This window comes from Hyperoodon ampullatus (genome assembly GCF_949752795.1).
Source record: "Hyperoodon ampullatus genome assembly, chromosome: X".
Classification (NCBI taxonomy): domain Eukaryota; kingdom Metazoa; phylum Chordata; class Mammalia; order Artiodactyla; family Ziphiidae; genus Hyperoodon; species Hyperoodon ampullatus.
This window is the reverse complement of record NC_136913.1, coordinates 129,403,526-129,430,536: the sequence shown is the minus strand read 5'-3', so window position 1 is coordinate 129,430,536 and position 27,011 is coordinate 129,403,526. Positions and strand designations below refer to the sequence as shown.

The following is a 27,011-nucleotide window of genomic DNA, read 5'->3' as shown; positions in this document are numbered from 1 at the left end:
TTCTTGCTTTGGGTTTGTTTTTCTAGTATCTAGCTCTTCATTTTCTAGTATCTTGGGTTAGGAACTTGGATTATTGATTTGAGACCTTTCTTTGTTTCTAATTTAAGCATTTAGTGCTATAAACTTCTCTCTCAGCATTACTTTAGCTACATCTCCCATATATTTTGATATGCTGTATTTTCATTTTCATTAGGGCTATTTATTCTTAAAATTTCATTTTGAGACTTTCTCATTGACCCTTGTTTTATTTAGAAGTGTCTTGTTTATTTCCAAGTGTTTAGAGATTTTCTTGTTTTCTCTTATTTGTTTTTGGTTTGGTTGTTTCTAGTTTGATTCTATTATAGTCAGAGATACCACTCTCTATCACTTCAATACTTTTAAATTTGTTGAGGTTTGCTTTCTGGTTCAGGGTGTGATCTGTTGGTGAATATTCCATGGGTGCTTAAACAGTTACTTACTCTGCTGTGATTGGGTAGTGTCCATTATGCCAGTTACATCCTGTTAGTTGATTGTGTTGTTTAGTTCTTCTATATCCTTGCTGGTTTTCATTCTAGTAGTTCTGTCAGTTGCTGAGAGTAGAGTATTGATGTCCCCAACTATACTTGTGGATTTGTTTATTTCTTTTCTCAGCTCTGTGAGTTTTAGCTTCATGTGTTTTGAGACTCTGTTGTTTGGTGCATACACATTTACGATTGTTATGTGTTCTTGGTGGATTGATCCTTTATCATTATGTGACATCCCCCTTTATTGCTAATGAGAACTGGCAGGTCATGTCTTACTGTGTTTTTAACACTCTTTCCAGAAGATTCAGACTTATAATTCTTTGATCCATAGACAACCCCAAGGCTCTATCCAAAAAAGATAGGTAACGAGTTGTAAATTACCTGGGCAGTTTGAGGATTACGTTATTGATCTGTAAAAGTCATTGAGGTTTTTTTTCCCCGCAAACATTGATGTTTCTATTCTAAGTGCTTACTGTATACAGCACTTTCTATGCCTTTCCCTTCCCTTAAATTTCCTGTCCCTCTGCTACCTCCAATTATAGGAACAGTTATGGGAGTCTTGAAGTTCAAGAAAAACTATTGGAAAACTCATGTGTGGCATGCTACGTAATTGATGTGCAAGAAGTCCACAATTTTAAAGGAATATGGTTGAGCTGAAAGACCTAGTATTAACAGCAGTAACCACACTTATATAAAATATTTTGTTGGTGTTGTAACCACTTTCAGTTGATGAGACACTCCCATACTCTACTGGGAATATAACGTCACTTCATCCCTGGGCAGTATTATGTGTGATTACGGTGCCAGGTCGAGAGTGGTGACAACCAAGGCTTGGAGCTCCCAGGGGTTGTGCTCAAGCTCTAGGACCCCCTGAAGCATGTGGTCATCTCCTGGAGATCTGGGCTCAAGTCCCAGCTCCACTAACCACCAGATCAAATGTGGGATCATGTCCACCTCACCACCCATCCTGTGAAGAAAAGCAAGCAGAACTCGTCTCGTGTAAACCTTCTTACATCTCTTTGTCATCCTCAGAGTGATTCTTCAGAGGCATTAGAGGGACCTCAAGGACCAGGACAGGAGTGCTGTGCTCATGCTGTGACTTCCCTGAGCCGTGCAGTGGCTGCTGTGTGTTGTTACTAATTGTGCTCCCCTTGCTGTCCCCCGTCCCCCTTTTAGAGAGATGGGACCATGTCACCACCACAACCAGGAGACCGGGAGCGACCAGAGCTCCAGCAAAGCCTGCAGGTAACACGACTGTTCTGAGGAGGGCACTAAAGAGGGACCCCGTGGAGCTCTCTGGGGCCATGTGTCCAAATGAGCTATACCTGTAATTTAACCAACTGACTTTGTCTTTTATGTTTTAGGGCCCCCTGGAGAAAAAGAATTTGACTTGGCCGATGCCTTGGATGATCGAAATGATCAAGATCATGGCCACAGGAAGCCAAGTGCAGGAGGAGGAGGTAAGTCACAGCTGGTTGAAGGCACAGGCCAGTGCTATAGCTCCCTGGTCAGGGTGTAGCTCATTAACTACAACAGCCCACAGAGCCACTCCTGGCCTGGCAGAGCTGGGGGCACTTCAAGGCCTAGGAGAACCCTACAACAGTGGTTCTCAAATGTTTTGGTCTCAGGACTCCCCAAATTATTGAGAATCTCTATTGAGATGTGGGTCACATCTGTTGATATTTATCATCTTTGAATCTAAAATTGGAAAAAAATTAAAATGAACGACAGTAAACACACATAGTAACATAAATAGCATATTTTATGAGAAGTAACTATGGCAAGATAAAGACAATTTAGTGAGAAAAGTGGTATCGTTGTACATTTTTCTATAATGTCTATCTTAGTAGGAAAGCTAGGGGACTTCCCTGGCGGTCCAGTGGTTAAGACTCTGCACTTCCTGGTTGGGGAACTAAGATCCCTCACGCTGTGGTGTGGCCAAAAAAAGAAGAGCTAGACTCTCACATCTCCATCCCCTTCTGGGCTCAAGTTGATATGTTGTTACAGTTGATGTATATGAAGGAGATCTGGCCTTATAAGAGATATGCCATTGGAAAGGGGAATAATATTTTAATAGACTTTTCAGATCATTGATCCACATCATTTTTCTTTGGTAAGACACCCAAACTCGACCACTGGTTGTTTCTTATAGGTTAAGTGCAGTGTAGAATGTGAAACCATATCAACGAATTTTCCATAGTTGATTTCATTAAACTCCCCATGGATTCTCATGTACTTTTTAGTGGAACTTTTACCCATTCATGGTTTTGTGCATTACGCATTGGTCATTTGGAAAATATTGATGTTCTTAAGTCTTTTGACCTACCAAATAATGCCATATTTCATTATGCAGTGCCCCAAATTCACATTGGTTAATATCACCACCATCTCATTAGAAAAAGTCTTTAAGTACTGGAAGGTTGTTAAGCTCACAGTGGTAGATATAGATTTTTCAAAATTCTCTTTTTTGTTTGAAATATTATCACTGGCAACAAGAACTGCCAGTGGTTTTCTTTAAAGTAACAGCCCCATTTCATTCATTTTCAAGAAAACACCTGCCAAATACTCAAGCTGCCATAACCATAGTTAGCCCATCATTCTTTCTTTCTAGTAAAAGTAGTCTTTCATGACAGAAAGCAGCTAATACAAAGCAGAATTGAAACAGTCACACATGTGCTTTTTTGAGTCAACTATAGGACTTTGGAGTGGAACAGACATGCCGTAAGCATGCTTCCCGTTTCATCACAGAATATTAAAAGATGTGTACTCAATGGTTGAGCTATAATAAAATTAATTTTTTGGTTTCCTTGTATTAGTTTTCTGTTGCCACCATAACAAATGATCACAAGCTGTTTCTTTTGGTGAGGAGTTCAGGAACAGCTCAGCTGAGTTTTTCTCTTCAGAACCTCATACACCTTCAGTCACAGTGTCCTCCAGGTCTGGGGTCTCAGCTGAGGTTGGGTTGTCTTCCAAGCTCATGTGCTCGTTGGCAGAGAACCGTTTCCTTGCAGTTCTAGGACAAGTGGCTGCTTGCTTCTTTAAGACCACCAGGAGAAAAACCAGAGACTAGACAGAAGGGGAGAGAAGGGGGGAGGGGGAGGGGGGAGTAGAGAAGAGCAGGGAGGGGGAGAGGAAGGCTAAGTCTGTTGCTTCTAGTGTTTGAGCTCAGGAGGCCCTCAACCCTGTTTTAAAGGGCTCACTTGATTAAGTTCAGGCTCACCCAGGAAAATCTGCCTTTTGATTAATGCCAAGTCAAACTGATGTGGTAACTTAATTACATCTGCAAAGTCCGTTCACCTCGGCATGTAATATAACCTAATCACGGGTTGATAGCCATCCTATGCATGGTTCTGCTTGCACCCAGTCATGGGATACTGGGGTGTGTACACTGGTGGGAGGGAATCTTGGGGGGCCCCTTTAGAGTTTTGCCTACGCATTCATCAAGGATCCTCTTAAGTGGCAATCACTTTCTGGGGATGTTGGGCAACATTAAGTAACAAATTTCTTGTCTCTGAGAACTGTTTTTGGCATTGAGATGTGTGTTTTGTTTTCTCTAGGTTTTTCAGACAAGGATCTTGAAGACATATTAGGAGGTGGTGAATACAAACCTGACAAGGGTAAAGGTAGGAGCACTGATTTGTCCAAATGCCTTATTCTCGTTAAAGACAGGATTATACAGCAACCAGGTTGATTGGAGCTGTTCTTACTCAGACTCTGGGAAATCAAAGGTTGTTAGTTCCTAGACATCCCTGCTTGCAGTTTGGGGTTGACTTGGAATGATACAGAGACTGTGCAGCTCAAGGGGGGGATTTATGAGGCAGTTTGGAAAAGCCACACATTTTCCCTGATGTTCCGGAAAGCCAAGGTGCCGCATGGGTTAATGTGTCCATACTAGCAGAAGCTGTTTGCCAAGGCAGCACCAGTTACAGTGACTCAAGGTCAGAGGACTCATTGGGAACAGCCTTCCCAACCTGGGGAGCCTGTCACTCTTGGGATGGGGGGAGCAAAACTCATCAGGACAAAAACTTTTTTAAGACACCCATAGCAAGTCAGATATCTTTTAAAATATCTTTTTATTTTGCAGTAGTTTGAGTCACAAGAAGTTGTAAAAATAAACAAATTGTTCAGGAAAATTCCTATGTACCCTTCACCCAGCTTCCCCTGATACCTTAATAAAACTATAGTTACATTGTCAAAACCAGGAAGCTGACACTGGTACAATATTGTTATTAAGTCACATACAGACCTTATTCAGATTTCATCAGATTTTGCATGCACTTTGTGTGTGTGTGTGTGTGTGTGTGTACACATGGACACATGCACTTGTGGGTCTGGGTCGATGAAATTGTATCTGATGTGTCAGCCCTTCAGAGTCACACCCTCCCCCAAGGCAGGTAGTTTTAGTTCCCCCCGCAAATCACACAAAGATTTAAACCTTTTATCTTAATACATTGGCAAGATCTGATCCTAGTATGGAGACAATGTTAGCCAGACTTGATGTGGCAAAATGAGTTAGGGTTGTAATTTGCGGTTGGTACTTGTGCTTGTAACCTGTTCTGATGGTATGTTGTGATTGTAACTTGTACTTCTGGTGGTAAGTTTTTATGATTGTAACTATTGTGATGGTAACCTGTTGTGATGCTAAGTTGTGGGTACAGCATTTTTTGGTCATTCCCTGTTGTGGTTGTGATTTGTGGTTCTGAGTGTAACAACAAGTTCTGAGTGTAACATGTTGTGATTGTATCCAGTGTCAGCCTGCTCTACTCCCCACAATCTAGGCTGTGGCACTAGCATCTGCTTCTTTCTTGTAGGAATTGTGTGCCTTTCGTATGGGAACAGTGTTGTCTTCTGATTAAAGGATACTGTAGTCAAATCTGTCCTTCAAACCACCTTTCCAAACAGTGTCATTTTGAGTAAAAACTCTGAAAACCTCTAAATGAAACTCACAGGTGTCAGGAGAACATGGAACATTTAAAGGGCAAACCCAGCAAATTAGCCAATTACTCCCGGGTGACAAATGGTATTTCCAGATGGTGAGAAGAGAGGGGTTTCCTTATTAAAAGTACATGTTTTAACAAGGAAGAAGTGTTAGGAAATTCTTTAATTAGGCTCATATTTGAATTTCTGTTGTAAAGAATAATCAATTATTAGCGTAAGATATACTCTCTGTCATTATAGGTGTCAGTAAAAGAAAGTAGGGAGTCCCGGCAAAAAATACGAGTGTGAAACTGAAACTTAGGTTATGATAAGTACACCATGAAGTTCTCAGACAGTCTTCTCTATGCAAACGTGCTAATGCCATGTATGAAGATAAAGCACCACATTTAAATAAATGATGATCTTCAGCATAAAAACAGTCCTAATTAATGCATTTTCTAACTGGGTTTTAGGCACACAGACTCAACTATAGTTTCGGAGTGTATTTCTGAGATAGTGTGTTATCTGTTGTATATGTTTTCTCAAGAAAACATTTCTCATGGCCCTGTAAGTGCCCCGTATTTTGTCTGTAGGTAGTAGTGACTGTCTCTCATCAACAGGTCCCATCAGCCTCCTCCATTCCCTAGCATTTTCACTGACTGAGAAGCTTGAGCTAATGAGTTTCATCTCCTCATTGTCCCCTCTGTGGTCTACACCTTAGTGTATGCAAGCCTCTCCTCCCATTCCCCTGGAGTTGCTCTTTGGTCCCCAGTCATTTCTTGGTGGTCACAACCCTCTGTCCCATGTGACCTCTGCAGCATTTCACTTTGATGACCACCTCCTCCTTCACATTCTTTCCTCCTGGGCCCTACCTGGCACTCTCCCACTTTCTTGTTCTCATTCACTTCTTCTTCCTAAACACTGTTGCCTGGTGGGTCTCCTTCCTTGAGCGTCCAGTGGTATGTCATTCTCTTGCCCACTGAAAGGGAAGGGTATTAGAAACCAAGGTCTGGGTGTTGAGTGTATCCATTAGTGGGATGTTGCTACTTCTAAACCCTTTAAGTGGGCAGAACTAGGAAACAGGAAGTACATGGATGTATTTTATTAATAAACTGTGTATATATATGTATCTATAATTATTTCTGTATCTATTCATCAGCATCTGTATTAACCTAAACATGAGTTCATACTTAAGCCTTCTAGCAGTAGATTACAGTTGGAGACATATTTTAGTATTCCTTTCTTGCTGATCTTTAACTTCTCTCTCTGACAATGAGAAACCCACCATCCATCAACTGTTTGCTTACTTGCTCAATTCTGGTATTATATGTGTATAGCGCAATCATAATTGTTAACCCATACCCCTATGAGACGCAGCTTTACCAACTACAGTCCAGTGTTTGTTTTTCTTCTTTTGTCTTTACCTTACAGTTTCAGTCAAAATACCATTTTTTTTTAAAGTTACTTGCATAGCTCTTTTATTACCCCTCCATCCAGTGCAGTTCTGACATACATTTATAATGCAGATACATTCATTTGTCACAGTCTACATTCCATCCTGGGATCCCCCACCAACCTGGTTGATGTTTTGCTTGCATACATTAAAGGTCACTCCTTGTGATATACATTTGTATGGGTTTTTACAAATGCATATAGTCATGTGTCCAGCACCCAAGTACCATACAGAACAGTGTCACCATAGAAGTTCTTCTGTATACCCCTTTGGTACTCAGCCACTCTCTCTTTCCTCAACCATAATCCATTTTCTCTTGGTGCAACCACTGATCTGTTTATCATCTCCATAGCTTTTGCCTTTTGCAGAATGTCATATGGTTAGAATCATACAGTATGGAGCCTTTCCAGACTGGCTTCTTTCATTTAGCAATGTGCATTAAAGGTTCCTATATGTTTTTTCATGGCTTGGTAAGTCATTTCTTTATAATATTATTTCATTGTCTAGATGTACCACAGTTTGTCCATTCACCTATTGAAGGACATCTTGGTTGCATTTAGCTTTTGGTGATTATAAATAAAGCTGCTATAAATATTTACATACAGGTTTTTGTACAGACATAAGTTTTCAGTCCACATGGGTAAATACCTAGGTATATAATTTCTGGGTCATATGGTAAATCTATGTTTAGCTTTACAGTAAACTTCCCAGCTGTCTTCTGAAGTGGCTGTACCATTATATTGGGTTGGCCAAAAAGTTCGTTTGAGAAAACCCGACCTCTTACATCTTATGGGAATAGCCGAACGAACTTTTTGGCCAGCCCAATACCTTTTCCATGAGCAATGAATGAGAGTTCCAGTTGCTCTACATCCTTATCAGCAATTGATATTGTCAGGGTTTAAAAAAAATTTTTTTGAAGTATATTTGATTTACAATGTTGTATTAATTTCTGCTGTATAGCAAAGTAACTCAGTTCTACATAAATATATATATGTACTTTTCCATTATGGTTTATCTCAGGATATTGAATATAGTTCCCCATGTTACAACAGTAGGACCTTGTTGTTTATCCATCCTATATATACTAGTTTGCATCTGCTAATATCCAACTCCCAATCCTTCCTTCCCTCACCCCCTCCCCCTTGGCAACCACAAGTCTATTCTCTGTGTCTGTGAGTCTGTTTCGTAGATATGTTCATTTGTGTCATATTTTAGATTCCACATGTAAGTGTTATCATATATGGTATTTTTCTTTCTCTGTCTGACTTACTTTGCTTAGTATGATAGTCTCTAGGTCCATCCATGTAGCTGCAGATGGCATTATTTCATTCTTTTTTTTATGGCTGAGTAATACTCCATTGTATATATGTACCACAACTTCTTTATCCATTCATCTTCCAGTGAACACTTAGGTTGCTTCCAAGTCTTGGCTTTTGTAAATAGTGCTGCAGTGACCATTGGGGTGCATGTATATTTTTGAATTGTAGTTTTGTCTGGATATATGCCCAGGAGCGGGATTGCTGGATCATGTATCTCTATTTTTAGTTTTCTGAGGAACCTCCATACTGTTTTCCATAACGGCTGCACCAATTTACATTCCCATCAGCAGTGTAAGAGGGTTCTGTCAGGGTATGTTTTTTGTTTTGTTTTGTTTTGTTTTCATTTTAGGCATTCTAATACTTGTGTAGGGGTATCTAATTGTTTTTTCATTGTATTTTCCTAATGGGAACTGATGTTGAGCATCCTTTTATATTCTTATTTTATACTGTTCTTTGAAGTCTGTTCAGATTTTTTGCCCATGTGAAAAATTCAGTTTGCTTTTATTAGTTCTATTTTTAACCTGGATACAAATCCTTTTCCAGGTATATGATTTTAAAAATATTTTTTTCCCAGTCTGTGGCTTGTCTCTTCCTTTTCTTCATAGTGTTGTTTATCAAATAATAAAATTTATTTTTTTATAAAGTTCGATTTATCAATTTTTTTTTTCTTTTACGGATCATGCTTTGGTGTTTTAAGAACAACTAAGTTCATGAAGGTTTTTTCTTATGTCATCTTCTAAGAGTTTTATTGTTTTTGCTTTTACATTTATGCCTTTGTTCCATCTTTTAGTTCATCTGTATATGGTGTGAAATAGGAGTCCAACTTTATTCTTTTGCATGTGGATATCCAATTGTCCTGGCACCACTTGTTGACAAGATTTTCCTTTCCCTACTAAACTGTCTTGGCTCCTATGGAAAATCAATTGACCATAGATGTAAGAGTTTGTTTCTGGACTCTCAATTCTGCTCCATTGTTGTCTGTAGCTGGCCTTCAGCCAATACCAATACTGTCTCTGCTGGGCATGTCCTCAGCTTCAGGGCAACCAAGGCTATGTGGAGAGTGTATCAAGCCCCCTATGGTTGTCTCACGTCTCTGTTAAATCCCTGGCTAGTTGACTGGTTAGCTTGCTCAGGCTAAAGGAGCTGCTGGCTCTCCAAGTCATGTGGGTCCCGTTTGGCAGCGGTAGTGCAGTTGCTGATTTCCATGGCCTGTCCACCTCTCCCCAGTTAAACTAGCTGCTGAAAGACCTGGGAGAAGGGGAAATGAGAGCAACCCTGGGGGAAAAGGCCTCAGATTCCAGGTGTTCTCACAGGAACTAAATCTGTTTCCTGAAATGGCTGTCTTTGATTGTCCAGGGTTATAGTTGCTTTTTGAGAAGAGGATTTGTTGACCTCCTCAACCCCTCATGCCAGACATCCTCTCCGCTAGTATCTTTTGAATTTGGAATATTCTTTCTCTTTGCCTCCCCTCAAGCCCAGGCCCATATCACCTACCCTTGGGTCATTACCTTAATCTCTTAACTGGTCTCCTGGCTCCAGCCTGTCCTCCATGCAGCTGCCAGAGAGAATCACCAGGAACATGATCTTGTCAGTCCTCTGTTTAAAAGTATTGTGTAATAATGAAAAGACAAACAGCCCAATTAAAAAATGAGCCTAAGAGACACTTCATAAAAGAAGTTATATGAAGATGCTCAAAATCTTTATTGGGGAAATGCGAATGAAAACCATGATGAGTTATCACAACACAGCCACCAGAATGGCTAAAATCAGAAAGACTGACAGATACCGAATGTTAGTATGTAAGTGGAGCAACTGGAACACTCGTACGTTGTTGGTGTGAATGTAAAGTTTCTTATAAAACTGAACATAGACCTCCCCAATAACCCAGCAATTTCACTTATTTTTAAGAAAAATGAGAGCTTATGTCCAAAAAAGACTTATAACAGAATTCTAAAAGCGACTTTATTTATAATAGCAAAACAACAACAAAAGAAACTGTAAACAGCCTAATTATCAATAGGAGAATGGATAGACAAATTGTGATATATATTCATACAATGGAATGACTTACTGAAACACAGAATAACATGAATAAATGTCAAAAATATTATGCTGAGTGAAAGAAGCCAGTGAAAAAAACAGTACATGCTATATGAGCCCAGTCACGTGAAGTTCTAATATTTGTAAAACTAATTTCTAATGTTACAAATGAGATCCACAGCTGCTGTGGATTGGAGTGAGAACGGGGATTAATTGGACAGGGACGTGAGAGAACTTTCTGGACTGATGTTAATTCTGTATCTCAGTGGGGGTATGGGTTTCACAGGTGTATGCATCTGTGAAAACTTACGAAATGGTACATGTAAGATTAGTATTTTATTATATGTAAATTTTACCTTAAAAAAGGAATCACAAGCAAACATGGAAATCTAGGTTATAATATGTGTACGGGTGAAGCGTACAGATGTCTGAGACTTACTTTGAAATGCATCACAAAAATAAGATTGGATGGATAGAGGGATGGATGGACATATGATAAAGTGAATAATGTAAACTGTTAATTATAGAATCCAGATGGTGGGTGTATGAGTGTTCACTGTACAGTGTTTTCAACTTTTTTGAACGTTTTCTTAATTGTTGGGAAAAAATTTTTAAGCCAAAACAACAACAACAAAGTCTCTTTAATGGCTCCCTAATGCCTATAAGATAAGTTCAAGCCCCTTATCCTGCTGACATATCTTTCTGCCCTAGACCGTCAACTTCATTTCGACTCCAGACATGTGAATGAGCTGGTCCATGCCTATCTTTGTGCCTTCACATGCTGTTCCTCTGTTTAAATGCCTTTCTTCCACCAGATGAATTCCCACTCATGTCCAGCAAATGCTCAGCCACTGATCCCTTAAGGGACACCTCAAAGATCCCCTCCTCTCTGGAGGCCCCTCCCCTCTGTGGCCCTGTGGCACTGCGCCCATCTCGTGCCTTTGGTTCTCATAGAACTTCTGTCATCCTGCTGGTACAGCATAGCCCCTGGCATTACTGAGTCACACCGAGTCACGTGTAGCTTTTTCACTCCTGCTATATTGGGCTTCCTGAAGGCAGGCACCTTTTTCCTTGTGTATCCCTGGCACCCCCAATAAAAGTTTCCTGAAATCAAGGGGACCAGGATGGACCAAACACCTGGCTTTGCTCTCTCCCCTCCCGCCCACGCTTTCCCATGAAGAGTGACACATTTGATTGGCTAGGCTGACGACCCTGTGGGCCACTCGAGTGATGGCATCGTGGCATGAAATGCTTTCTTTTGGACCCCAAAGGGGGCGATGAGGGAGGCTGTGCCCCTCATGTAACTGGTGGGTAAATGTGCACTCTTACGGGCGGTGAACTCTATAAATCTGATCTGTGAACCCAGCTCTCCCCCAGGTGGTTTTGTGAGGGGCGGGGAGGGGGGGTAGCAGAGAAGTACTCAGAAGCCCCGTTCATGAAGCAAACGCCTTACCTGATCTTCCTCTGGCTCCTGGTGTCTGTCCTCAGTTGGGAAAGAGCGTGGAGGGGAGCAGGGATGTCATTAGCAGAAAATACTGCATCATTGTTTTTAGCCAAAAAAGAAAATTTCATGTTAGAACCAGGTTGAGCACTCTTTTCACTCCCAGATGGTAGTTTCTAAGGCCAAAGCATGTAGTTCTTAAAACCAGAGGCAAGAGTCAAAACCCGTACCTCTAAAGAGATGTAGACGTTCCCCTCCAGGTGTGTGAAGGTGTCCCCACGTGTGAAGCGGGAACCCATCGCCTTTACTTCCCAGGGTTCAATGAGGAGCTGTGTCTGGCTGCGGTCAGTGAATTGACTGTAGTTCCAGTGCTCTTTCCCTGCAGCTGCAGCCTTCTGGTGCCCAGGAGCCTCGGTCTTAGAGTGCCTTCCAGGGCTTTACACAGACAGCTTCCTCTGCTCTCCCCTCTTGTCTCGCAGGTGCCTGGACAGACTCAGCAGACTGCTTCCTGCCTTTGAATTTTCATTCCATTTGTTTCTCTTCTCAGCTCCCCACCTGGAACCTCCAGTCTTCTAGAGCCTTCCAGGCCCCCAGGGTTCCTTACTGAGTTAAATTTTTTTATTGTAGTAAGATATACATAACATTTACCATTTTAATCATTGAAAGTGTACAACCATCACCACCATCCATCTCCAGAACCTTCCCAAAGGGAAACTGTACCTATTAAGCAGTTACGCCCCATTCTCCCCTCCCCGCAGCCCCTAATAGCCACTAGTCTACCTTCTGCCTCTGTGAATTTCACTACTTTAGGTACCTCATTTAAGTGGAATCGTATAGCATTTGCCCTTTTGTGTCTGGCTTCTTTTACTTGGCATGTGTTCAAGGTTCATCCACATTATAGCGTGGCTCAGTACTTCATTTCCTCTTACGGCTGAATAATATTCCCTTGTATAGATATACCACGTTGTGTTTATCTACTTTCCCTCCTGAGTTTAAAGAAATCGTTCCTCTTCCATTTTTACTGTATTTACAGTCACCATCTCGAAATATATGGGCGCTGTCATGGTCCCTTCCAAGCCGTTAAGTTGATCTCATGCAACAGGGCATTGGGTCTCGATGGGAACATAATCATGGAAAAAGAGCTTAAGTGGAAGGGCTTTTACCCCAGAAACATTGCCTTCTATTGGGAGCTGAAAAAAGTTAAGGACTTGCCGCCACACAGCCCTTTCCATGTCTCTCTATGGACCCATTTCTGGTTTTTTTCAGCTTTCATAACATGAAGAAATAGGATGTTTCAGATGTGAAGAACAGCTCTCTGGTTCTAGTGTTCTAGAATGTGAAAAAACCCACATGCTCCCTCAGAGCCCCTGCCCCCAACACACATGCGCGTACACACACGCACGCACACATGCACACACGAGGGCAGCATGAACACAGGGCTTTTCTCTGAGATGACTTCTGGTGTCTTGCGAGCTTGCCATAGGTAGATGGGTTGTACAGCTCAGTGCTGGGTTGGGGCACCTGTCACGTTATCTAGAGGGTAGGGTGACCGTTCTCTTCCCTGAGGTGGGGGATGGAGGAGATCTGGGCCTTGGAGACTTTCTGGAACAGTGAGGAATGGCATCCCCAGCGGTTAGCCTAGGGAGCCAGGTTCTGGCTGACTCTTTTCAGTTCGATTTGACTTTGTAACCATGGGTCATTTGAAGCAAGTGTTTGTCCCTCTTTGTTTATTCATTTTTCAGTTTTTTTAAATTTTACTTTGCATTTCTGCTGCCACTTTTTTTAATAATGAAGATAATTTTTAAAAAAATCTAAAACTCCTAGCTGTGGCTGCTAGAACTCTAGCACACTTACAGAGGTCCTGAACCACTTGAACGCCCCCCCCCCGGCCGTTCTAGCTGTTATCTACCACTGTCACGTGGCTCTGCATGCCCGTGGCAAATCAGACGTGTCAGGCACTGGCAGTGAGCCTGGAATTGCACTGTTGTCAGTGAGGGACACGTCGGTGCATTGCATCCCTGTCTGACAGGCATGCGGCTGTTGTGACTCAAGATTGATATGTCTGTATGTATCAATGTGTGTGCATTGTTGTCTTTTATGTTGGAAGATGCTGAGGTAACATTTCTGTTGACAACAGGGTAATGCCTCGTGTTCTCTGTAGCTAAAGTGGTCACTATAGCTATAGGAGCCCTTATAGTTATGGTGGGCACTATAGCTATGGGGTCTCTTGAGCTATGGTGGCAGTCCCTACAGCTATGGCAGTCACTATCGCTATAACAGTGGTCCCTAGAGCTCTGGCATTCCATAACTATCTACATGTATAGGTGTCTATACTCAAAGCAAATTGTAATCTGAGATATGCTGTACCAGGGAATTTCTAGTACAATAGAAGGCGACTCTAGACTCTTTGGTATGTAGTTGTGTTGTATAATTGTGAACTCAGAAGGCAGGTGAGGATACAAAACATATTGTCCATGAAAATGAAGGTCCTGCCAGTGACCTGTGAAATAACCTCTTTGAACTATTTCTCCAGTTCTGGGAAAGTAGATGTAGATAGATTTGCGTGAGGCTTGCATATTTTAAACATTCTTTGAAAAATTCTATGAAAAATAGTTGTTTATTGTTTTACCATCTAGGGAGAATCACTAGTAATAATTGGGAGTGTATGCTCACAGCATAAAGTATATATTTGGAAATATTTTTACAAAAATGGGATCATGTTACCTTTTTAAAACCAGTTTTTTAAATTCAATAACACCCTGAATATCTTTTTCTGTATTAGGGAGTCCTTTAAAAAATCATGTCAACCACTGCATAATATTATGTTTCACTGTGACTTCTTTAACCAGGGCCTATATTTGTACAGAGAGGGTTTTTCCTCCAGCTTTTTACTACTGTACACAGTGCTGGGATGAACTTCCTCATCGCCAAATGTATAAAACCTTAATTGTCTGTCAGACAAATTCCTAGAACTTGAACTGCTGAGTCACAGGAGGTGTAATAAAGACGCAGCTCTTCGAGTGTACTGCCACATGGCATTCCATTACAATTGTACCAGCTGCCGTTTCCACCACTAGGAAGGAAACAGCTGCCTGTTTGCTCATATACTCACTTTCACTGGGTATTTTAGTTTTGTAATCTTCGCAGATTTGATCAGTACAAAATGCCATCCTGTTTAAATTTCCCATTTCTCTGCATCCAAGAAGTGAAACACTTTTCACCTCTGTCTTATTAGACACTCTTAATATATTGTGTGAATTGCCTATTCATGCCCATTGTCCCATTTTCTACTCATTTATGTGTAAGGGCTCCTTTTACATTAGGGATTATTAATCTCTTTTCATACCTTCCAAAGACATTTTATTTACCCTTCATCAATTGATGAACCTTTAGGTGGTTTCCACATTTTGGCTTTTACGACTAATGCTGCAATGAAATCAGTGTACCAGTTTTTGTGTGGTCAGGCGTTTTCAATTCTCTTGGGTATATATATCTAGAAGTGGAATTGTTCAGTCTTGTGGTAACTCTGTGTGTTTACCTTTGGGAGTAACCACCAACCTGTTTTCCACAGCAGCTGTAGCATTTTACATTCTCATCAGCATTGTCTGAAAGATCCAATTTCTTCACATCCTCACCAACACCTATTTACCTTTTTTGGATTGTAGCCATCCTAATGCATGTGAAGTGGTATCTCATCGTGGGTTTGATTTGCATTTCCCTGGTGACTAATGATGCTGAGCTCTTTTCGTGTGCTTATTGGCCATTTGTATATCTCTCTGGAGAAATGTCTTCCTATCCTTTGTCCATTTTAAAATTGAATTATTTGCCTTTTTATTGAGTAGTAGAAGTTCTTTATTCTCAATACTCATCCCTTGTCAGATATAGAATTTGCCAATGTTTTCTTCCATTCTGTGGGCTGTCTTTCCACTTCCTTGATGATGTCCTATGAAGCACAAAGGTTTTTAATTTTGACAGAGTCCAATTTATCCAGTTTTCCCTTTCGTTTCTTGTGCTTTTAGTATGGAAGTTTTGACTTTTGATATAATCTTTTCCATTTCAGGCTCCTGGCTTGAGGGCCAGGTTTAGGAAGTCATTCGTTACCCCAAGACAATATAAATGTTGTCCTACATTTTCTCGTAGTGCTTTTATGGCTTCATCCATTTTATATTTATTGGAAACTTACTTCCTTGGTGGTGTTGGTTTGGATAAATTTGTTATGCCACTGGGCCACCAGTTGTCCCTGTACCACCTTTTGCATGGCATGCATTTCGTAAAGGAACTGGGTTCAGCCCGTGCTCAGAGGAAGTGAATGGAGCTCAGTAGCCAAATAGGGATCAAAACCATGACATTGGCTTGGCTAACTCCAATGGCAAGCCTTGGTGGCCGACTTTACTTCAGGTTCATGCCACTAGAAGGGATGGAAGGATCTAGAATGACTGGGGTCTTACTTTCCAATTGTTCTTTCCTTAACCTCTTAGTATCTCAGCCCACGTGCCCATCTGAGCAGTGAGTGACCCACAGGATGGGATCACATTTCTTTTTGAGGAGGGAGTAACATTTATTTGTCATCTTCTTAGAAAAACGCTTGTGTCCAATCACAGATGGTCAGATAGTCAGGGATTCCTAGAGACTGAAGAATTAAGCATTTGAATATTTTTGACAACCAGGGGCAGCCAGAGCTCTCCAGATGCCCCTGGAGATCAGGGGGCCTTCCTGTTTACATTTCATGTAACACCCTCATAGCTCCTGGCCATACAGATGGTGAGGTTCAAGTTGTTGTGAATCCTCATGATCAAGAATTAATCAGGAAAGGGAGACTTGGGAACACTCAGCTTCATTCCAGCTCAAGGTGAACCCAAGAGTGGGTTGAGTTGCTCATTCCTATCTGGAAATCTAGTGACATGAACACGTCAGCAGAGGACGCCTGTGAGGGGTGGCCGCTACCCTTGCGACAGCCGCCTCCGGCGCAGCAGAAGGGACCAGTGATGGGCCAGTGCAGCCGGACTCCAAGTCCTCACAGGTGACCTCGCTGCTCACACATTAACGCACAGGGTGACTCATGTCCTCCTCTCTGCTCTGCTTCCTCCAACAGCAGTGATTGTGTTTTTGAAAATGCCAGTGCTCCTTGTTTTGTAAATAACCATTCATTTCCAATCAGGGATGTCTGTAAAATGCATTTAACTCAAGGATTCAGTCCCAGGTGGGAACATAGCAAACCTCATTTTCTCCCCCAAGACTCTTATTTTTAAAAAAGACTTTATTTTTAAGAGCAATTTTAGGTCCACAGCAAAATTGAGCACATTGTACGGAGAGTTCCCTGCGCCCCCAGCCTACCCATGAGCAGCATGCCCCACCGGAGGGGGGACATTGGTTACAATTCATGCACGTGCATCCCCCCAGCGTACTAGAGCAGTTTCCCCCAAGAACCCTGGGCTCTGGGAACATGGCCTCCCTCCATTAATGAGCATCATGTCCTGAGAAGAAGAGGGACCGTGAAGGGAGTGCTCAAGGCTAATTAATGTCCTAAATGGCACTGGTTGCTTGTTAGGGAGCTGCTGTCTGGGCAGCGTGTGTGTGTGTGTGTGTGTGTGTGTGAGTGAGAGAGAGAGAGAGAGAGAGTGTCTGTTTCGTTCTATGAAATGTTATCACATGTAGGTTTGTGTGACCACCACTGCAGTCAAGAAAAGAACACTTCTGTCACCACAAGGATCCTTCCCGTTTTCCTCTTTTCATCACAGCCACCTCCCTCCGTCTTCACCCTCTCTAACCCCTGTCAACCACTAATCTGTTCCCCATCTCTGTAATATTTCAGAGCCTTTTGAATTTCAAAATCCTAGATAGGCGATTGTCAGCCTGCATTGGTTTATGTTCCAAGAACAACTCAAACTCTAGGCCAAGCCAGAAGTGGATGGCCCTTAAAAAGCTCCTGATTACCACTTAATCCTATAGCATATCATAAGGGCACCGTACGTGCACCTAAGTTACATGAGCAGAAGCATCTGGATTTGAAGAAAACCAGGTAAAGGGCAAAGGACAGGAGGAAAAGAAATTGAAATATTAACTATAAATCTCTTTGGGTAGTAGGATGATGAAATATTTTTATGCTAGTCTTTCGTCCTTGTTTAAAACAAAGTTTTACATAACCGTGTTTCTATAATTAGGTAAACGATAAATATATTTTTACAGGGGACACTAGATGCATGGGACCCACGCCATGTTGTCCTTCAGAGGCAGGCTCGCCTGGTGTGGGCTCAGCTCCGCCCCCTGCCGGCAAGTCCCCCACCTGCGCACCTCTGCTCCCTGCGCTATCGTTGGGGATGGTTGCTGGGCGCACCTGCCCCAGCGGACTGCGTGTGAAGAGCCAGGATGTAACACGTTGTCAGTGAACAGTCGCTGTCACTTCAAAAATAAAGCGTCCCACCTGGGCTTTGGCAGGTGACAGGCATAAGGAAGCAGGTCTTGCTACAGTCAGGGCAGAGCCCACAGGGGCTGTGCTGGCGGGGCCTGGGGCAGAGGTGGACCCGGAAGGCTCAGCCAGTCGGGAAGGGGCTGTCCCTCCCGACCCCGAGCTGGTGGTCACGGAGGACACTGACGGCTTTTGTCCTTTCTGCAGGTGATGGCCAGTATGGCAGCGGGGACGACTCAGGATCCGGTGAGTTTGAGTCCCGAGGTTTCTGCTGGAAACCACAAACTGGCCCGCTTTTGTCTCAGAGCTGGGCTTCCTGACCCTCCCGTGACAGTTCCTGGTAGAGACCCATCCGTGAGGCCACCAGCACAGGAGTGCAGCCATTTAAAGGAATTAAGCGTGAAGCTCTGGATCCCGGGGAAGTGGCTCCAGGGGCAGCCCGCTGGCCTATCTGGGCCTCAGCTGGCGGGGTGGAGGCTGCAGTGCCTCCACAGCCACCTTTCAAGCTGCTCAAAATGGAAATCCTTACAGAAAACGGGCAGTACTTGGTAGACCCGTGGGCACACTGTGTCATTTCCCGCCCTTCGGTATAAGTGGCACAGCCCCACACATTGGCTTGGGGGTCACGGGCCCTAGAACAAGCTTAGCTCGCTGGCTAGAGGAGAGCCAGGTGCCTGAGCCGATCCCTGTGGTGTCGTGGGCTTGACCCCGCCTCTCTCCATTCCCCAGGCATGTCGGCAGAGACCGGCACCATTGCTGGCGTGGCCAGTGCTCTGGCCATGGCCCTGATCGGCGCTGTCTCCAGCTATATCTCCTACCAGCAGAAGAAGTTCTGCTTCAGCATTCAGCGTAAGTGGACCTGCCCTGCGGCCGCCTGTGGCTGCACCCTTCCGCTGCTCGACGTGAACAGAGGGGCCAGGGCTTTGGAGGGGAAGGGGCAGAACCCCGAGCAAGTTAAGATTCAGGAACCTTCCACAGCCTGCCCAAAACACCTCCTCAGCAGATCTCCCCAGGCTGAGGTGGAGGTGGTGCTGCACTTTTTAAAACTCTTGGGGACAGACCTCGGCCAAACTGAAGTGTAAAGCGGCGTGGAAGAGAGGACTGGGCTGGGCCCAATGACCTTGATCTTCCAAGGGTGAGCCCTGGGTTTCTCGTAGAACAGGAGAGCCCCTGGATATCCACGTGGCTTCGGACCTCACCCAAGGGGACGTGGGCCCTTTGGAGGCAGAAGGCAGGCGTCCCCAGGACCTCGGAGGTCCTGGCAGCCCTCCCCTCCCTCTCAGATCCCAAGGAGCCGCTGCCCGCTGCCTGGGTGCCCCCGCTCCTCCCTGTGAGCCAGAGAATCATGAACTGTTTAAAACAAAGAGGAGAGTGTGGTTCCTCCCTTACACACCAGCTTCGTAACATAGGTGGCTTTCATTTTAGGCTGTAGCTGTGACTCTATCCAAGGTGTGTGAACTGAATAGTTAGAGATGGAATGTGTCTGAGAAGCCCACCCACAGGAGCCCTGTGTCGGGGGAGCCCTGTGTTGGGGGGAGCCCCGTGTCAGGGGGAGCCCCATGTCGGGGGAGCCCCGTGTGGGGGGGAGCCCCGTGGGGATGCCATTGTCATGGTTTCATATTCACAGTGTCGATGTGTCGCTGTTTGCCGAGAGTGTCTCTGGTTGAAGACAGGCGATTTTTAGTTCAAGTGAGAGGCCCTGACTCAGCCATAGTTTTCCTCTTTCCTGCAGCTCAGGACCATCCCCTGTGAGGCTTCCCCTTCCCTTGCTCTGGGCCTCTGCGCTTAATTCTAGCCTGGACCTGAGCTTCCCAGGAAATGACTTGGGTCCCAGAATGCTTTGTGTGCGGATATTGCTGCCGTCTCCATTGTGTTTGGTGCTCCACAGGCTGTGCATAGCAGTGCTCCAGGGACAGGGTTCACATCTCAGTGCACAACCTGCACAGCTGTTCATGGCTGCCCTGCTTGAGTTCCCACCCACTTGCTATCGTGCCAATAGCTTGGCTGTAGAGTGGTGTGAACAGGAAGAGTGAGAGGGAGTGCAGAGCTGGAGGCTGGGTTGGCCTTAGAGCTATCACTTGTCCCAGCTCAGAAGACTTAAAACAACGGATCTATTGTCTCATGGTTCTGGAGGCCAGAAATCCAAGATCAAGGTGGCAGCAGTGCTGGTTCCTTCTGGAGGCTCTAGGGGATGATCCTTCTTTCCTCTTCCAGCTTTTGGTGGCCCCGAGCATCCCTTGGCTTATGGCTGCATCACTCCAGTCTCTGCGTCTGTCTTCAGGTGGCCTTTTCCTCTGTGTTTGTGTCATCTTCTGTCTCTTAAAGGGCACTTGTCATTTAGGTGTGGGCCCCACCCTAAATCCAGGATGATCCCATCTTGAGATCCTTAACTTTGTCACATCTGCAAAGACCCTTTTTCCAAATAAGGTCATATCCACAGGTTGGTGAGGACATGAACATAGCCTTTAGGGGCCACCATTCACCCCAGTTCAGCATTGTAACCCTAACAGTGAGATGAGTGCAATCCACGGCTGTCAAATACCTGCCTACTGCAGAGCTGGGCCAGGTGGCTCGTGTGCCATGGGATGGCTTTTGAGACTTTAAAATGCGTGTTGGGTAAACGAGAAACTAAAAGCTGGGCCTAAACTTACAGTAAGCATGGCTTCCCAGGCGCTCCACGCTCGCCAGCGACTGACACTGCCCGGCACTGAGTGTGAGTCACCACCCTGAGCACTCCCACAGCCCGATGGGGCAGCTGTGCCGGGCACCCTCATTTTATAGCTGAGGAGACAGAGGCTGAGGGGATTGTTGAAGGAAGGAACTCAAGACGGGAAGCGGTGAATCTAGAAGGGAACGGGTGCCAGTAGATAGGAACAAGGAGTGAGAAAGAGGTTGATGTCCAAAGCCGATAACAGACGTCTGTCCCGGTGGGGGCACTCAGGCGAAAGTACATTATTTTCACACTTGTTTCCTGAAACAAACAGATGTGAGGTTTTGCAAACTGGATTAGCGGGCAAAACCCAATAAAATGTGAGAACATGAAGGCCTTGGTACATAGAGTTGAGCGATTGGTGTGTTGTTTGGGAGAGAACAAACCAAAACGAAGGGGCGTAGCTGACAGTGAAAAGCCCTGTGGCAGCAAGGCTGGAGGACGTGGATGTGACCTCTCTCTCTGGGGGCTGGCCTGGAGGTGAGGGTGTTATGTTGCTGGGCTGGGCGCCGGGGGGCCCAGGCCAGGGGTCCCGGCGTGCTTGCAGAGCTAACAGGGGCTCCCACGGGCTCCCAGGAAGCTCACGGAAACTGCGGGCCTCTCCCGGCCCCCCGTTCCATCTGAGGGTCGGTGGCCCTCCCCCCGGTCCTTTCCCCTTAGTCTGTCGGTGATGTCCTTGTCATCGCTAAACCCACACTGTCCTGAGCCCCTCAGCTGGACACTTGTGCGAGTACCACCATCACGCCCAGTTTCCTTAGAAGGGAACTGAGTGCAGCGTATCCCCACATTTGAAAAAGCCCCCCGTTGCTTCTGTGTCCGCCCGCTGTGCTACTGACATTTTCTTCCAAGTGTGTAAGTTGTATCCGCTCCCGCGCCTCCCCTTATGAATCCCACCAGCCCTCCTGGGTCCTCCATCCCCTGATGTGACATCAGTGGGGTCCCCGTTCCTGGGGCTCGTGCGCAGCTCTGCTCTGGGGCCGCACCTCTCCACCGCCACCGCCCTGGTCCTCCATCTGGATGGTTCCATCAGCCCCCCGCCTGCCCCGGTCTCCCCCACCCTTCTCCCTGCTCTGAGCAGCCGGCGGGATCCATTTCAAATGCACACTTCCTCCCGGCCCAGCCCCTGGGCTTCACATTCACAGCCTTTCATGGTTTGGCTCCAACCGCATCCCTTCTCTTCCCCACCCGTGGCCCCGTCCCCAGAAGCCTCTCCACAGCCGCACTGACTTCCCCGAGTGGTCGCCGCTTGCTCCAGCATCCCGCCCGGCGTCCCGTTTACTCCTCTAGCAGCCCTCTTCCTTCAGGCCTGGGACATCCTCCCAGGCGGCCTTCCCGCCCTCCCAGCCTGTGGGCCAGCGGAGATGTCTGCCGTGCACGCCGCCACAGCGCCCCCTGCTGCCCCGCCGGGGTGGGACGGGGCTTGTGGGCTTGTGTCCGCGGCTGCTGCCCCACCCCCCAGCCCATCGCTCTCCGTGGGGGACTGTGTGTGTTTCAGCCACTGATGTGTCCCTGGCACCTAGGCTGGGCTGCCATCAGGAGGAGCCCCATGGATGTCCGTTGGGTGGTTAATCCCCTGAGAAGCTGGGGGACAGGACCTCCCATGCCCACGCTTTCTGTTAAGCGTCTGCCCAGAGTCGCCTCAGCCATCTCCTCGGGGAAGTAAGTCAGGGAAGGCAGAGCAGAAGCTGCTCTGCACCCGGTGCACGGGGACGCCCTGGGGGATGGCATGTGACTGCTAGGAGGGCCTGACCCCGCAGTGGTGCTCAGGGGCTTGCGGTATCGACTGCCACCAAAGGGGTCCCGGCCCTGGAGACCTTCTGCTCCCCATCTCTCTGCCCTCAGTGCCAAGGGTCGGCGTGTCGCGTGGAAAGCCCACGTGGCTTGTTGCCGGGGGCTGAGTTCTTGCTCCAGGGTCCTAAGCTTTGTGTCTTGCCTTCAGATGCAGCAGAAGGTCAAGGTAACGACGTGCATTGACTTACTCATCTTCCTCTTCTGCTTTGGCCTCTACACTTCATCGTCTACCCCACCCCTCCCCTCCCCTCCCTACCCCACCCCACCCCACCCCACTGCTCTCGTTCCTTGTCGCCATGCTCCACCCCGCACCCGTCCCCTTCCCTGGTGCTCACCGACTTGGCTGAAACCACGACCATCTTTAGTTTTCCACGTGCATTTCGGGGTGCTGGGGCGGGCGTGGAGGTCCTGTTCAGGACTCAGATGCCCACTGGCGGTCATCCCTGCGAAGCAACCAGAGGCCTGCCCACGGGCAGAAGACAGTCTGGCGCATGCCAGCTTGGCAGCTGCACAGAGATCGGGAGGCTCAGGGCGCACCTCCTGGCCCTGGCCCATCCGCTGGGAACAGCTTCCACTGGCTCTGTCACCCATCCCGCCCCACACCTTCCGCCAAGCAACACCCGCGTTTTTCCTGGGCCCATCCGGTGCCCGCCTTGAGCCCAGCGAGCACCAGGGCGGGCAGGCGTCCCTTCTACATGAGGAGCCTGAATGCAGCCCGGGATGGCGGAGTGACTTATGCTGGTGCCTGCTCAGTCGGTTGGTTAGAACTGTGGCCCGCGTTTCCCACAGGCCCAGGGCTCTGATGAGGCTTCCACTCCCTGGCTTATCCAGGGATAAGACATGGCCTCTTGAGTCTCCCCAAGCAGCGGCTGGGGTGGAGTCCACTCAGTGGCCTGAGTGCTGGCCTGCAGAGGATGCTTTGTAGAGTCCCCAGGTCCCTCTTGGACGCAGGTGGGGAGGAAGCCCAAATAACTCACAAGACCAGAGCAGCCGTCCGTGGGTCCTGGACCCTCCACTCTGGGGCCGGGACAGACTTCTTCCTGCTGCCCTGCGGAGGCCATCCAGCCACCTGCCCCGCCCCCTCTCCATCAGTCACTCATGCAGTGCCGGGCTCCCTCTTTGCCTCCCTGGCTCCTGGGCCAGCACATGGACCCAGGGGTGGCGCTGAGCCCTGCCATCGGGTGCCCCTCTGCTGGGTGGAGCTGCTGTGTGGCCCACAGTCTCACAACATGGTGGCACCTGCCAACGGGGAAGGGTGTCAGGGCCTTTGCCGCACGTCACATCTGAGGAGGAGGATGAGAAGTCCAGGGCAGGGTAACACATTCCCCGGCCGCTCTCCGCCCAGATGCGGGGACAGAGACGTTTGGGTGGCCCAGGCTGCAGGGGTCTGAGTTCGTGAAGGGGGTTGGGCTTTCTCACCATAACGGAGGGCCTGGTCAGGCGTTCTGCCTCATGGCCGGGGACCCTTTGCTTCCGCGTCAGTCACCAACTCCGCCCTTTGCCTTTTGCAGAGGGTCTCAGTGCGGACTACGTGAAGGGGGAGAACCCGGAGGCCGTTGTGTGTGAGGACCCCCAAGGTGAGGACCTCCAGGTCACTGTCTCGCTGAAGGCCCCCTAGCGGCCGGGCCCGGCACCGAGCAGAACTGGACTAGGAAAGCAGGGACACTCAGAGGTGGCCATTTGTAGAACTTCCAGCCAGAACGATGGGCTGATGCCAGGGACACGGGGAGCACAGCGCCGGCCAGATGCCAACGGAAGCTGTGGGGATCCTTTAGACCTAGACCCGGGCCCTTTCCATCTGAAAACTGCCACAGGCAAGAGGGAGGCCCACCCCCACCGTCCTGTGGTCGTCAGGCACTTGCCGGCTGCGGTGAGCCGCCAGCGATTACAGGCTGTGTGACCTCAGGCTGCCAGCCTGGAGTGGCCAACCTCTCAAGGCAGATGCAGCCTGTGGCCCCAGAATGCCAACGAGGCGACCAGGAAAGGCTTCATGGAGAAGGGGAGCAGGCTGCTTGTCATCAGCCAAGGCCGGGGAAGGGCTTCCAGGCCGGGGTGGGCGGGAGAGACAGGAGCCCAGGCGTGCCTTTGCTGGGCTGGGCGCTGAGGCTGCGGCCGGAGGGACCGCCCGGGGCTGCGATGGGCACGGGCCTTGGGGGGGGGTGCGGGGCATCGGGTCGCTTAGGATACGATGCCGGGTGGATTCGCTAGCCCTGGATTTCAAACGTGGGAAAAGGGACTGTACAGCTGCAGTCACTGTACTCATGTTTTCAACTCTTGGCCACCATGGTGTTGGTACCTACCATGGGCCAGGTGCTGTGTTACGTGCTTTATTTAAAGTACACCTCCCTTGGGAATTCCCTGGTGGTCCACTGTTTAGGATTCGGTGCTTTCACTGCCAGGGCCCGGGTTCAATCCCTGGTCGGGAAACGGAGATCCCACAAGCCACGCGGCGTGGCCAAAAAAAAGAAAAAAATCGAAAAAACTCCCAGCCACTGTGCCGGGACCATTCCCACTTTACAGATGCGGAAGTGGAGGCCAAGCTCGTCTCCAGGGCTACAGCGGGCACCAGGGGCCAGTTGTCTGGGACAGTCACACGGGGAACCGGATTTCTGTGCCCAGGGAAGGACATGATCGTGTCTCTGTGTCTTCGTGTGTGGTGGACATGACTCCTTCCTGACGGGTTTCTCTTGTCCCTAGTGAAATACTCAGCTCTGCAGACGCAGTCCGCGGAGCCGCTGCCGCCAGAGCCGCCCCGGATCTAAGGGGCTGAGGACGTGAGGCCCTGCCCCGCCAGGCAGGCTGTGGGCACACAGGGCCACTGCTTGGGACCCAGCTCCTTGTTTCGTTTGGACCTATGGCTGCCACGCTGCTCCTTTGATGTCATTGGCTTCTTGTCATTCTCAGTTTTCCGGACGAGCTCTGGGTGTTCGTGAGTTTGCCTCGTGTGCCTGCCCTGCCGCAGGGCCTCTGGAGAGCCTTGCAGCGGAAATCCTTAGTGAGCTGGGGAGGGGGAGACTGAGTGGAGGGCGGCCAGAGGACACGCGTGCTGCAGGGCAAGAGTCTGAGCCCGGGGCCCTGCCATCCCCTCCACGCTGCACTGCCTCGCTGGGTGGCTTTCAGCCACAAGGAGCACATCGGTGAGCGCCGGGTGACACGGCTCACGTGCCAAACCCAGGGGTGTTTTTATTTCTGTCCTTTCCAGCTCCAGCCCTTACGCCACTGGGCTTCCCAAGAGCTGGCACAAGTGGTGGCTTTTCATTTAAGTGAAAACATGCATGTCACAGTATCCCTGCCTTGAGAGTTCAGGAATCTTCTGGATGTGCAGGAGGCTGTGGCTCTCAGGCCTAATTCCCGTATGATGCCGTGGGACTGGACGTGGTCTCCAGGCTGACACGATTAGTTTGAGTGATCATTTGTGCTGTGGCAGTGAGTTTTCTACTGGGGCTGGGGGCGCGTGTGTGCTTATTTTGGTAGCAAAAGCTACAGATGTCAAGAATGAGCATCAGAGCCTGAAGCATGCCAGTTGGTTGCCTAAAGATGTACGTAGTGGGGAGGGGAGGGCAAAGGGACGTTGGCTTGGTGTGGGAGCTCACCTGCCTCGGTGAGTCTCTAGTCATCCTGCCCATCCTCTGACGGACTGCGCGTGGGGGCCCGCGGGCACCCGGACCGGTGGCCGCCGTCATGTTTGGCTGGAGCAGAGCTGCCTTCCTGGAACATTTGTCAGGCCCACGTGTGGTCCTGATCCTGGGAGCGCTGCTGTCGGGCTGAGCTAGAGTCTAGACCCACCGTCTATGCATAATGAGTTTGCGGTGTCAGAGAGCACTTCTGGAAGCATCGTGTGAGTCAGCAGGAAGGCGGGGGCCTATTAATCCAGCTTCATGTGCTGCAGGACTGCTGTGTCAGCCCCTTCACGTCCGCTAGGTTGGGATGAGGCAACTCCGACTTCTTAGGGAGACAGTTGACATCTGAACAGACCCCGCAGCGTAGATGGCCTTGTGTGTTCGTGTTATACAGGGCATGCCATGGGCCCCCCGACGCCCACGCCTGCAGGCTCACGCCAGGCACGCTGGATCGTGTGCGGCCCCTGAGCTCCGGGAAGTGAGCAGCCGAGGGGTGGCTGGTGGGGTCTGCCTGTCTCCAGGACCTCCCCGCCCTGCCCTCGTGGGACAGGCTGTTGTCAGCTTTGCCAGGCTCGTCCCCTCCAGGCTGGCCAGGGCTGATGTCCCCACCCCCCTGCTGCTGGGCTGGAGGCGGCTCTGACGGACTTTAGGTGACAGCAAGCTATGAATGCAAAACAGGGTGACCTGAGGGCCCAGGGAGGGCCCATGTCCTGAGTAACAGGAGTTGGGGAGGATCAGGGCAGTGCTCAGAAGCCCATCGCGTTAGGAGGGCTGCTCACCAACGTTCCCGGGCATTTTAAAGAAGGAGACG

General features: G+C 47.9%; 1 protein-coding gene across 1 annotated transcript in view; it reads left to right on the top strand.

Annotated features, from left to right (window-relative positions):
- CD99L2 (CD99 molecule like 2) overlaps positions 1–25,342 on the top strand; it is a gene marked incomplete at both ends in the record, with an annotated part of 114,925 nt that extends 89,583 nt beyond the window's left edge. Inside the window, 5 exons of the mRNA XM_079728139.1 lie at positions 18,287–18,325; positions 18,809–18,928; positions 24,092–24,157; positions 24,487–24,720; positions 25,278–25,342. Of these exons, the coding sequence (XP_079584265.1) occupies positions 18,287–18,325; positions 18,809–18,928; positions 24,092–24,157; positions 24,487–24,720; positions 25,278–25,342 (524 nt within the window). The remainder of the gene's footprint in view (positions 1–18,286; positions 18,326–18,808; positions 18,929–24,091; positions 24,158–24,486; positions 24,721–25,277) is intronic.
- Positions 25,343–27,011: the final 1,669 nt, after the last annotated feature.